At 34.3% G+C, this 14,473-nt stretch overlaps 1 protein-coding gene across 2 annotated transcripts in view; it reads left to right on the forward strand.

Annotated features, from left to right (window-relative positions):
• The first annotated feature begins 1,868 nt into the window (after nt 1-1,868).
• The window catches only part of LOC116165565 (leishmanolysin-like peptidase), a 70,252-nt gene continuing 57,647 nt past the window's right edge, over nt 1,869-14,473 (forward strand). Inside the window, exon 1 of one of the 2 annotated variants that reach the window (XM_031480114.1) lies at nt 1,869-2,114. In XM_031480114.1, the coding sequence (XP_031335974.1) occupies nt 1,992-2,114 (123 nt within the window). In that variant the 5' untranslated portion in view covers nt 1,869-1,991. The remainder of the gene's footprint in view (nt 2,115-14,473) is intronic. The other variant, XM_031480115.1, reaches the window with a different exon arrangement.

Raw genomic sequence — 14,473 nt, forward strand, 5'->3', positions numbered from 1 at the left:
CACAAATTAAATACCTATGCACCGATTACCAGTGTAGCTGTAGACCGTTCTATTTGCGTATGTACAAGCAACGAAGTGTACCTGTAGGTATATAGTGTACAATTACAACGCACAAATCTTTAGCATTATATACTTTATAATTAAAAAATTAAGATTAAAAATTTGTCATTTTTAGCTTCTCTCTCATTGCAGTTGCCATTTATGTTGCATTTTTTTGTTATTTTTAGTACCACGACTTCCGGCAATCATGTTCGCTCATGATTTACAATATTTTAAAGATGTTCGATTAAGATCAAATCAATAAAGAATGGTATATCAGTCTGGTAACAGTGCATTACAAATTGGAGTTTATTGTACGTCGACTTTTATTACAGTTTAGATCAAATTAGTACCATACATCACATCCACCCATTCCATTTCTACCTTATCGACAGATGGAACGATAGTAATTGTTGTGTATTATTTATATGAGACGGTATTCGCGAGTCGTGTATATTATCAGAAGTCATACAGTCAAATTAAGTTAACGTCAGTCCATTATTATAAGGACAACACCATAGAATTGGTATAATGTGCTTTTTATTCAAGTTGACATTTACTTGTCTACTGTAGAGCAGGGCAGAAGCATAGATGAAATAATCTATGGCAGAAGGCACCGCTGACATGAGTAAATGATAAACGTTATTGCACTGAGCTTCCTTTGTTCTTCGATTATCTACATTCTACATAATGCTGCGGAGGTGAGACGCATACACACACATTCATCCTACTGGAGCTAATTCAGTATATGCCATTAATTGAATAAAGAATCTTATTTAATGTAGTATATAATATGTAGGCACTGATTGGTGGAAAAATTCTGGGTTTGCGCTTTCTGGGCGACCAATTTTGTGATATGCAAGAGGATGCCATTTTTTATTTTATGAAACCTATGGCGAGTCAAACCATGAATTGTTTTTACATAGATTGATACAAAAAATGATTATTGCTACTATACTGGGTTAATTTCCAATAAAGTAATTTAATTACAGTCTCGATTACAGTATATGGTACACGTAATCTATTACTAATTACGTGCACACGCGGCGTAATCATAATACACGCGTTCGAATATTTATCAGCTCTGGTGTTCCATAGTAATACAAAACTGAATTGTTCATTAACAATTGCACTATCGTTATAGTAAGATACCGCTTTTTTCGTGCTAGGTATGGATAGAAAAAAATTGGAAGTGTGCTTTGGTACAATAAACAATTTTGCTAAACTGTTGGAGAACCAGAATCAGTATCCCTTCTCTTTGGAGTTACTGGACTTGATACTTACTAGCAAATTGGCCTAAACCTAGTACTTTTATATTTCGCTATTCTTTCCAAAGTAGATAAATTTAGATTGTGAACGTACTACAAATTGAAGATTGTGGGTGGCCTACATATGGAGACTATGTCTGATACTTAGGTATCGCTGGCTGCTGGGTAAACAATTAAGTCTGAGATCATAATCGACGCATTTAGGGGCTTTGATTGTAAAGGTTAAATTTTTTTTCAAACTAATCGTTTTCGACCGACGTTCACGTTCAACGTGCGCACCCTTCATGCGCATTTGTATGTTTTCATAACCTTTATAAATTATGTTATCACATGTCTTTATTTACAAATGGCGTAACAGCGTCACCTGTTATATTACTCGATAGCGCAAAAATTTAGCGACAGGTAAGAGAGTGATACACAGTTTGATGAAGGTTTGCTTGTAAAGTTGAAACGTGGACATAACATAACGGTTGCACGTTACAATGAATAGATCCCCTTTCTGTAGTAAATCAGCTGTTTGGTTGCGCCATCACAGGCGCAGATCTGCAAAACTTGTATCACTGTTCATTAGTTGATCACGTTTACCTTCCAGTGTATCATTGTTCGCAAAAAGCTACCTTTCACGTTTGTTTATTCCATGAATAAAACTTTAATAATGTAGTTTTTTCAATTTTGTATCATACTATGGCAGTTGTTACCGCATGGAAGTGTGTGTTTTATTTATTTTTTGCATTTTTTTCGCTAAATACAGTTCGAAAAACTAGTTCCCAAAGACTATGTAATCATGTGCATCCAAAACATCACGAGGTAAAGTTATTTTGTACTAATTATCCTATTTACAATTTGAACACATTTCAATTTGTATCACTTAAACGATAAATTATAAATTAGTAGTCTTGGAAACTTTTTTACATTTTAAATATTCAAATTGTTTACCAACAGCTTGGAACCAATTGTTACTAAATTGTAATTAAATTTCAATGCCTTGGTAATAAACAAAGTTTTTCCAATATTGAAGAGCGATATATGAAAGAATCATACCAACAGTTTTAGTTCATAAGAAGCTTATATAAAAAGTTAGTTAATCTTTTCTTTTTCCTTTCATTATCCTCTAAAAGGCCAATTTTACACTTTTCATAAAACTTTCGAAAATGTATATGACAACGAGGTGTCAATAAGACACAGAACTAAAAGGAGCATTAACGACAATTGCATGCTATATACATATAGGTACCTAAGCATACGACTATAATTTATTAATTAAGAGACACTTTATTGTACACAATTTCCATAACTTAATAAGATTTTAACAACGCTGAAAAGTAAAATCGCGTCTGGTTTTCTCCTCTTGAAAAGTTTTGTCTGTTATTAACCATTTTATGATCAAATCGCAAGTCACGCTATTATTTATAATTGCAATTAATACCACTGATGTTCGTTAGAGAAAACTAGCTCAAATTATATCTTATTATATTAGAGAATAACATGACCTAGTATGCATACTTACCATACTCTTTTATATCGAAGCCGCGAACATAATTATATAGGCCCAAATCGAATAAAGTGGGTAAATTCGGGTTTCCTGGTTCGTGTTAGAACGTCATTTCGGTGTGCTTCTTAAGATATATAAATATCCGCAATACGCTACGGACATTAGAATGTCGTATAAGTGATAAAAATGCAAAATATAAGACTTGAAAAATTATTAGTTTGTGTCTAAGGGCCGATTCTACAATGCAGGTATATATCGAGAATAAGCTATACCTAGAATAAACTTTGTCAGTTGCGTTGGTTACCATTGGGTCAACCAATGGAATAGTTGTTGCTATGGCACTTATTCGAAGAATATCTTATTCTGTGAATAGCTGTAATTATAGAACCGGCCCTAAATCCACTATTAACTCACGGGGAATGGGTTTCATCGTAGATAATACAGAAAAATACTCGGTTTAACTGTCGCTATCAAAAGAGGACGAAGAATCGACTGGAAAGCATTCCTGTCCGAACTCGATCCGGGATAGGGAAATCGCCTCGCTGTCGGAAACCACCTTTAAAACCTTAGAGGAAATACGTGGTTAACAAACACATAACTAGATATAGGTAGAGATGTTTATTGCATGTTTAACACTACAATTTCAGATTTATGCTAAAAGAAGATACTATACTAATCCTTCCCAGGGCTTTGGAAACGTACCTGCCGATTTGTAACACTACATGATAACTTTAAAAAATGAACCTGAAGCAGATATTACCAGTTCCAGTGTATTGTACATAAAGGACTGATCTCTTCCAGATGGTGAAACGGATAAAGCTTGAGTTTACATGGACTAAAGCCGATTGCTACTGCTAAATGAGATCTACTACATTAACGTGCCATATAGTGATGTAATAGTGTATTTTAAACAGGCAAAAACCACCCAGACTTGATGGAGGGTACGCCTCGAGCACGAAAGTCATGTGTTGGGTACCATGATCTAGAGACCAACAGTTGAGGTAAAAATGCTACGCTACGCAATTGGCACAAAGTAAAGGTTGAAAGTAGCAATAGATATGACGTATGGATTGGACGAATTCCAGAGTCGATTAGGTTGCTGAGATATAAAATGGGAAGCGTGGATTCTGGATAAAATTATCTGACAGTGTTGCTCATGATGCAAGTGTTGTCCGAATTTGTTGCACAATGAGCAATAACTAGAGTTGACAGCGAAGAAATGTGTTGAGGTTGTCTGGAAAATAAGAGTACGGGAATATGTGAAAAATGTACCTGAAACCTTATACGGTGGTCTCCGAGCTCACTGGAGAATGTAATTTGAATGTGACCGCGAGGCAGCTCATTCTCTTGGTCGGTAATGTCCAGGCCCAAATTCAATTTAATGTAATGTAGTTTGTTTCTTTCTCCAATACAAAATGATAAAAAACAGTAAATTGACGTAATTTATCTTGAGAAATACAAAACTACAACAGAATCAATCAAGATATGCGTACGTCGAGGAGAGTAATTTGGTGTACACAGTTTGAGTAATACGCGAGTAACGCTATGCAATCGGCATATTGGGAAAAACAGCTAAACGTTGCTACGAAATGCTGCTATTGTAGTTGGAAGTCTAACAAATAACAAATTCTCGATAGCGGAAATTCTTTGCAATGATGAGGTGAACGTCGGTACTTATAAAAGTTGGAATATCGGTCTTAGTTTTATAGTTATAGATCCACGAATAGGAAAATCATTTATCCTAAATGAGAGTAGAAAAACGATCAGCACCAATATGGAAATTTTTTACGTTGATCTTATTGCCATCTATTATGATTTTCAGAAAAAAAGCAAAACGCTAACGTAAATATAGGCCCCTTAAACTCCTAAGGACCGAACGTGGTTTGTCAGTATTTGAAAGGTAAAACAAAAGAAACTACCTGGCCAGTGGCGGACCCAGAATAACATCTTTGAGAGGGCAAACCTCAGTACAGTGATATATCTATGATAGTCGGTAATGCGGGGTCTGTGTAGTACACCCCACGTCGAAGGGAGTCCGGAGCTCCTCACCCACCATTTTGAAAAATGTATCTAACCACTAAAAACGCTATTTTATGCATTTGCTAGTAAATTTAGCACAATAAGTTTTTGCTTTAGATCTTATATGGCTCTTAACCCTGTCAATGACACTTTGTCCATCATGACTTGACAGATAAAACGTTAAAAAAAGACGATATAGTAATTCATCAATCTTTAGAGCACAAAAACACGAAAAACGTAAATGCACAAAAACAGTAGGTACTGAAAATACGATATTACTTTATAACGGTTTCTATTTAATTATTATTCTGTGTTTATGATGATGATAAGACTGATAAAGAATAATTGATAAATTTGTGTCAAGTTTGCAGTTGGTAAAATGAAATACAATTTGTGATAAGTACACATATCTGTTAATACAAATTTTGGGGTAGACAAAGGGTCACAAAACTACATTATTAGATTGTATAAAACTTTCATGCGCCGCCGAGGGTTTTTTGTAGGGGGTCGAGTTTCGCCATATTTTAAAGGAAATTAAAAACGAAACACAACCCGATATCCCATACACTCCAAGTACTTTGCAATATTACTAGGAACCTTTTGAATTTTGCAGTGCTTTGGCTGCAAATTTCTACACTTTTTGATTAATTCGGTATAATCAATTCCTCCAGATTCATTCAAATTAGTAAACGTTCTTGGCCGATGTGTTTTGGCATCCTTAACATGAACAATCAAAACAGAACCTTCCTCATCCACAATGTGTGTGCATAAGTTATACAATTCTCTCGACAATTCTACTCTTCTGCAAGTCCCACACAGAACAAAAATGGCAACCACCTACAATCAGAAAGTCCTTTCTAGACTTTTTCAGTTCCACGCCAGAAGACCTCTTAGGGGCTTTGTAGATATTTCCAGGGTGTTATGCTTGTAAAGTTGAAGTACACAGATTCTTGAGAGCACCCTGCATAGAGTACTTATGCACGTATAATAATAATAATAATAAATTTATTGCCCAACAGCAAAAGCCAATTATAGAACAACTTAACAATATATAATAATAACACTTGTATGCACTTGTCACAGAATTTTAGTCGATTTCCGGGTTTCTAAAATAAATAATGGACGCCCTTTGCCAAATATATTCGGGTACGCATTTAGTATTTAAAAAACAGATCAGGCCTTTTATAAAGCTTTATAACAATTCTTTCCTTGAGTTTTTCCAGAACTTTGTAGGTTTGTCTAGCACGGAGAATCACAACTCAAGTTATTAATATCGACAATCACTTTGAAACTTGTCATTGATTTTGCTATTAATCCCCCAATAGCAATATATGACGTTTATTTATCACTCATATCAAATCTTTGGTGGTGATTCTTTGGTACTTGAAGGGGTAGATCTCCAAAAGTTTCAAAATGTGGGTTTCTTTTTACTTTTGTTTTTGCTCTAATGTTGGACTGGATTGAAGTGTACGCCACTATATTAAATCATTTACCCTTCGTTTAACATATTGTTTAGTAGGATTAGTGGTCAAAGATACCCGCTACCATTTCAAAAAATACTTCTCTCCTCATCAAGTTTTTCTAATTTCTCGGAAATTAACTTATTCAGTGGGGTCTTTTGTACTTTCTGGAGAATAGTACGGGCTCTTCGTTTTTAATATTTTTGGAAATTGTAATTGTGTATTTTCCATTTTAGCTAAGACAATTGCGATAGTTTCTTCTAAATAAATTCGGCGAAAGAGCAAAAAGCAAAAGCTATAGCTACAAAATATATCATTACATTGTAAATCTGTAAACGAAGACAAAATTAGAAAAAGAAATAACTGGTTTTTCTGTAAAGCTTCAAAAGCTCTAAGTTTTGCACTACCTAATTAGTTTTCAATGGAAATATCCGTCAAATTAGAGTCATTGTTAGTGGATTTCAAGTACGTCTGATTTAATGAGAAATTACCGCATTCGTAAAGCGATTTGGTTGCAAGTAATTCACTTGTAATCCTTTATAAAATTAATAGCCCGTTGCACGCGAGGTTGCACGTCAAATTTATACAGTGTAGTTTAATATCGGTAGAAATCATTGTGGTGACAATCGTTGGATAGATTTTTTCCTATTAGCAATTTAAGCACTGTTTAAATTTGACGTTGCTCGCTGTGGAACATAAAAACTCGAAGCACAATTATCGCAGACACAAATGTTAAGTTTCCATAACCTTATATGTATTAATTTTGGAACATCGAGTGCAGTTTTGAATCTAGTATAAAAAACTGAACAATTTCCTAAAAAAGGGGATTTTGAAAATGCCGTTTTTATATACTAATGAGACGTTAGGTGTGAATTTGTCTAGGAAGTTTTCTAAATTTTCACAGAGAAAAACATGACGGAAAAAATATATTTTTAGTGAATATATGAGCTAATAAATAATAAGATGGCCCCATAAAATTCGAGCAATTTTTGGTTTGCATCGAAAAGCAGATTTAGATGTGTATACAGCATCCAATTACTATCATGTAACAAAACATGGATAACTTTTTATGCTGATTTAAAATTGATTGGATTAGATCGGTCATTTTTAATACGTATATTTCTGAATTTGTAGTTAATGTTAATGATAAATTTAGGTTAAAAACTAGCCTTGGAGGCGAGCTTGGAGGAGATTAAACTGTTGCTAAATATTTCAAGTTGGTTTCAAAAGATCAAGATTTTATTGCCAAGAAGGGGGGGGGGCAATCCTCTTTATATGTAAACCCGTTAATTGCGATTAATTACATATATTCATGCTGAAGTTTATTATGATGGTCCCTTCAAGTTCTTCTTAAAACCCCTTAAAGTTTTTAAGAAGTACCTCTCAAGTTCTAAAATGCCCTTCATGTTCTCTCATATGGAGCCAAAGGCTAACGTCAAAAATACTTCACCGACAGTAACTACCAACATGGTTGTCGCCAGGGTAGGTCTTTTGGTGAAAAGTTCAAAAATCTACTACTTTTAATTCAAAGAATGACTGATTCTCCAAAAAATGTTAAGCTCAGATATCTAGTGTGTGCAGGTGCACCCTCAAAGCGCAAAGTGGAAGATATATACAAGACGTAGTACGTATGGATAACAACTTCCAGTCCGGAGTGTCGGAAGAGGGAAAATGGACCAAATGTCTGTCGGTGTACTTATTTAATCGTTGAAGTTTGTGGAAAAAATTGTAATCCAAGGCAAGCAACATAATAATTTCCCATAACTTACTTATTTTCATGCATAGATGTGGGATTATGCAAGGGTGACTTTTCTTAAGTTGTGGTTAATTCAAACACCCAGTTATGAGTGATTGTAAACACCGTTTCTACGTTAGCCTGCGGTCAAAACTAAATTAGATTTCAGAAATGTATATGTACGTTAGTGCTAGTTACTAGAAGAAAACAACTGTCTCAATGCGTCACGTTTAGTTGCAATTAACATTTTGCTTTTCACGGGAGTTAATAATTAATTTTCAGTTTGCTTTAATTTACTTTAGGCGGGCGAAATTTATTTTGCCTGGAGTGCAATATTAAAACGTCGGTAGCTTATTCCAAATGTTTAATAAAACTTTAATTGTGTCCCGTTTAAATATAATATTATGGAATAGACCTATTGATTGCGCCGAGAGAGGTAAATTGAACTTCAAAATGGAAAGGACAAAAATGAAAGTATTCGGTTTCTTTCATTAATGATTAATTATATAAGATGCATCTCATTTTAGACAATAGTGAAATTCCCTTAAAAATTCCCTGGCGTGTATTATAAAGCCGGTTTGTATATGCCTAAGCTATTCAACCGAAAGAAAATTTGCATAGTTTTAGAGCGTCTATGGAATATTTTCATCCATTTGTTCATATTTTTTATAAATAAATTCGAAACTACGGAAATGTATTTCCTAGACTGCATTAGCAAAACAGACAGTATCCCAGAGAGTGAATTTACATGTATCCAATTTCCATTATAACGTGAATCGTGATTACCTTATGGTGTGATTTATGTAAATATTAAATTGCGTAAGATTGATACAGTTTTAACTATTTTCGGAAACGCATACAAATTCACAAGAATACCGTTTCTAAACGCACTATATATAGCTCCGGGCGTCATTCGAATTTTTGGGGTTTCATATTTGCAAATGGAGTAGGTATTAGTAGTTTGATGTGGTTTAACGTATGCTCGAATTCCTTTGCAAAAGGATTTGTCAATGATAATTCGTTTTATTCGAGAAGTTCTAACCCCTTACAGATGGTACTGGAATCCTATTATAGAAATGAATTGAAATCCTGTAGGAAAAATATATGTCTGAAACTTATAGCCTGAGTGCTTCGAAATATTCCGTATTACCTACCACGTAATTCGCTAACGCAAATGATTTTCATAATCTATTTTTGTCTTTATAATTTTGATTTTTACCATCGATCCCTTTTCTTTGGGGTTGAAACCTTTGTAAACTTTAGGTGTTGAAGTTATTCTTTAAAATCGACTTGTAACTTAAAAACTGAATTCGATTCTTTTGCAAGCGTTTGCAAGTAACCCAAATCCCTTTTGTAAAATCTAAAAGCTCAAGCTTATATGAAACAGTCTTGCTGACATACTGCTTGCTGCTTGAAGCTTTATCTTTAAGGGTGTTTGTAAATGGTTCCAGATTTTGTATTACATATCAAGTGAGTAAAAAAGATATAAGATCCGTCACTCATATTCTGAATATTAAAATCCTATCATCGCAATTACACCATTACACACAATTCCTACGTTCCTTGCTCGAGTCCCATGGATAGAATTAGGAAAAAACGCATAAGTTACATAAAATAACGACCTCTTGTAAGTTACGCGTAATATACCTAACCGTTTTTTTTGTAACTTACAAATCGTTATTTTACAATCCACATCACTATATATTACTTACTTTTTTAGTGTCAAAAATGGCACAAGGTTTGAATACGGAATTGGAAGAGCTGGAACTTTTAAGGAATACAATTTTTTCGTCTGCTTGTATGTACAGGTTAGCAATTTTTCGAAATAACGGCACGACGGATTATGTCCAAATTTTGGATTTGTATATTAGACATACGGAAAGTAAATTAACGGGCCGGATTTTTGAAAAAAAAATGTTGGAGCGCCGCACCGGCATCGAACTTTTTCTTTCAAATAGCAACGCAAATTTTTATTAAATTGTTAGAAAAACTTTCTTTTTCTGTATGCAACGTACAAAAAATATGCTAGGTTTTGCTACTAAAACTACTAGTAAAATATTTTTTGTCGGCAAAATGGTTATTTTGATTTCGTTAAATTTCTGGCAGTGCAGTGTACATTAGGTAAAGAATGTAAGACTGTCAAAAACGATTTTATTTAAATACTGATTTAAGCTAGGAGCTGTTACGGCAAGAATTTAGCATCTGGTTTACATTCCGATTCTTACGAAAATTGGTATCTGGGAGTTTAGAAATATGATAATACCTACTTCAAAGTTAATTTTTGGGAAATTCGAAAAAAACAAACTTTATCGTGTAATTCATGGCGACATAGAAGCGGCCGCGTTTTCAAAAAGTTGCGGTGTATTTGAACTTTGAAAACACTATTTTTTATGGTCGTGATTATTTTTTGTAGTTTTGCGAAATTATTCTTTGAAATTTATCGAAACTAGAACTATTTTTGCGCAAAAACAAAATTTGAGTTTGTAATAGAAAGAAAAAAGCTCTAGCGTATAATAGGCAGGGTATTACGGTAGCGTTTTTTGCTGTATATTCTCAATGAAATTGCTCCAAAAATTGACCAAGACGGAAAGTACACGTAACTTAGCTATTGTGCAATGCATTTTGCAGTTTCCTCGACGAAATTATTGAATAAATGAAGCTAATTAACAAAAACTAGGGTATATGATCATATGCAACAATCTGTTTTGCAGTTTCCTCAGTGAAATCAATGAGTACCTATTAAATAAAAATTTGGCTCTATCAAGTCAACCTCAAACGAGACCTCAATGTCTATGATTTTCCAGTGCCGAGGTCTCGTCCTTCACACGGACGGGCAGAAAAACGCTCGTAATAGCGCATTCCTTTCTGTGAAAAATGCTCTATATAAAAACGTGACTCCAATTGCATATTATTCAAAGATCCAACAAAGTGATCATAGGTTATTTAGTTTAAGCCAGTTAATAAAATCTATTAACGTAAATATTCTTTCTATTATTATGACCGAGTAAGTACCCTTAATTGCATTTAGAAGATAGATAGAAATTATTTAGCGGGACGCGTGCCGTGATAGTTCACTTGCTTATACCAATCTACTCTCAATGAAAAATTTTACCAGTCACACATACTACATACTTAAGTGGGGAACTATGAAAAATACGCCTATTAGGAAAAATGGAAGTTCCTGGAGACGTACAGTGGCGCCAGAAGATTTAAATGCGTCAACAATGTTCTTAATATTCCAATCAGTCACTGCGTAAACTTTGACAAAAGGTTACATTTTCTTGTTCCTAAATTGCGTAGGTATATAATGAATACAATAAGTAGGTATCTTATCGAAATAAAAATCAGACAAAAAGTGAAATATATGGTTAAGGAAAACTGTATAACAAAAATTGAACAACACAATTTATCCTAATAACAATAATAATAACTAAACTACATTTTCTTCCAAGTGAGATTTTTAACGAATTCTTTACTGAATTTTTTGAAAGTCAACGGTGGCATTTCAATTTTACTTAACACACTAAACTTAAAATGTAAGATGCTAAATACTCAAACGACTCTTCATATTTTACATATCAGAAACTCTCACCTCATTTGTTACCCACCCTTTTTTGCTGTCTTGATTCGGAAACAGATTGTTGAAGTGGTAAATGAGAGTATTATTGAATGCGACGTCTAACTCCTCCGCAGTGGTTACTGAAAGCCAATAATCGTTACTTAGTAACAAACTCAGCTATAATTTGATTTTGAGTAAAAATCCTGGTGGGCGTCTTCGGGGGCGTTTAACATTTGTAGTGCCCTTTATATTGGAGTTAAATGGTATAGTGAAATGAACGGATATAATATTTTCCTCGATATTTTCCTCTGCTATATAATTTACCGGCTTAAGACTAGTGAAACGGTGATCTAGCATTTAATCTCCTCTGGTGGGCGTTTGCACTAGACTATAGGTATATGAAATCAATAAATTACATAACATATTGAACAGTCTAGCGTACCGTGTGGGATCGACATTCAGGTCCCCTGATATACCTAAGATGGCTCTTTTGATTGAACAAATTATTTAAGAGAATTTAGTTTAAGATATAGAATTCATTAAAATCGTCAGTTGGCGACCTGTTGTTTGGACCAGTCCTTGTGTTCCATACAATAGCACATCTATCGAATATTTTTTCGTTGCTCTACGGATGTAAGTTTATGGGGTTTCCGTCGAGATTTTGACGGCATCAAATTGCAACGCGACCGCTTTATGGGTTGAATCTGGAATAGTGAGATGTTTTTCTGAAACCAGACCAATACACATTTCCTACGTTATCGTTGTTGCACCAGGTTTCTGTAAAACTCAGAAAGTGTATATACGCAATATACGTATAATGTCATTGATTCTGTCCTCCGACCGTGATTGACAGTTCATTGACAGAAAATCAAACTTGCTCCCATTAACTGGTTCACAGTTTTAACCTGTCTTTTGATTTACGAGATATAGACAAAACTTGTCTAACGTTGGTCTATTGTGTGTTATGGACGAGGTTATGGGGATGGCGTGCGCCGAAGAAAAAAAACTATTGATTCGGAAAAAACTCCACAGTTGATGAGAGTGGAGAATCCATCTCATAATTCTAGGATTCATTAAATTCGCTGTATTCTTCTAAAATATAATACATAGAGAAAAGTGAAAATTGTACATTGAATTTTACGGATAAGCGCAATAGGGTTGATTTAGGTAAGCCAAGGAGAGGATTTAATAAGCTTGTGTGTACGAATTTTAAGCAAGGAATATTTACAATTTATTACGAGTGTAATTGTACAAGTTTTTGCTCGATTTTAAGCGCTCACACCGTATGGAACTAATGTATGATGATTACCTTCACATTGCTAAACACCGAAACCGTGTTAAATACAATAAAAAAGTGTTTTAATGACCCTCGGTAAGAACTAAATCTCCAAGTCAAGATCACTCGATCGTTAATTTTTCTTAAGGTCGTGTCGAGAAGTGCTATTTTAACGAATGCTACAAAATTGGTAGAATCTACCAATGTGGAAGACTGAGAAAGTGTCTTCTAATGATTATAGACGGATGACCTTTACCTTAATTTTACCGGTATTGAATCGAAGTATAGCCACGGGCGGGTTTACTCAATGCTTCTTCACGAATAACATTTTTGCATGCAACCTCCTATTGTTCTTTTCAATGTATGCATTTTTGCATCATTGCTCTTGTTCTGTGACTTTGAATGTGCTTAAAGCGCAACGCATCATGCATGCATAATGATCCTTCCGGTTCGCATTTTTAATGTAAGTACACGTTTGTTGTTGTTATTATCAGGAAAAATGCACGTTTATATCACGATCACGTTTTTCAACGTGCTTGACAACTTACGACAGTGAATCATAGTTGTGAAACTATCGAAAGGACAACAACAGATTAAAATTCTGCACTTTATATGCGTTGACCCACATTACACCGAAAACTACAGCTTATGATTCTAAGTGCATAGTTTGAATTAGAAGCAATGCGAGAAAGTAATCCTTTGAAAAGTGCGCAAAAATCGTCTGCAGTTTATTATTTTGGTCTCTGTATTATGTGTTGTCTTTCACCTTGATATATTTAAAAAGTAGTTTCATACATAAGCAATTACAAATAATGTGTTACATTATTATTATATACAAAATAGAAGAATGACTGTGAAAGTTAAACAAAACAATACACTTTGTACAGATATGAATCAGGAAATATTTAAAAAAGCGCAGAGATTACTTTTGGGTTTTTAGTAGGTATGAATTCTCATATAAAAATCCCGTATGAGTGAAGCGTTGAGCTACTCTTAAAAATAGTTTGTAGGATGCATACCTAGCTGAAAATAGAAGGGTAGCCCCGAGGGTAGCCCAAACTCACTTCCCATTGGATAAATGTATTATGACGTGCCATTCATTTTTGATTTACACGTTGTTTTTTTGGTGAATAGCTGCACTTTATGAAGGAGCAAGTCGTACACAATAATACTATGGACCAAAATATCCATTACTCGAGGAATCGCCACTTCATTCCCTTAGGATTCAAGATGTCTCCTTGTCGAGATCTAATAATTAGCCGGCATTGGTGGTGGGACATATTGTATATTTTGTATGGTGGTGATCGGTTTCGATCTTATTCAGTGGGCTTTTACGTCACTAGTTTTGAAGCATCAATATCGCTATTTATGGTTAGATAAATGGACCCAAAAAAGTTTTTTCTTATTTAGATTATACAAAACAGTTGTTTGACGAAATGTGCTCGTTGTTAATTAAGTGATGTTAGTTTAAGGCCACGAAAATTCCCGATTCGGCTCTGCTGATATCATTTGGAAAAATTCCCATTTTAATAATAAAAAATCCGATACAACCGAATTCAGAGCGCTAATACTGTGACTATAACGAAACTTGTCGATAACGAAACGGACTAAATTATGGTTTTTGG

The sequence above is a fragment of the Photinus pyralis genome, unplaced genomic scaffold (genome assembly GCF_008802855.1).
Source record: "Photinus pyralis isolate 1611_PpyrPB1 unplaced genomic scaffold, Ppyr1.3 Ppyr1.4_LG3a, whole genome shotgun sequence".
Lineage (NCBI taxonomy): Eukaryota > Metazoa > Arthropoda > Insecta > Coleoptera > Lampyridae > Photinus > Photinus pyralis.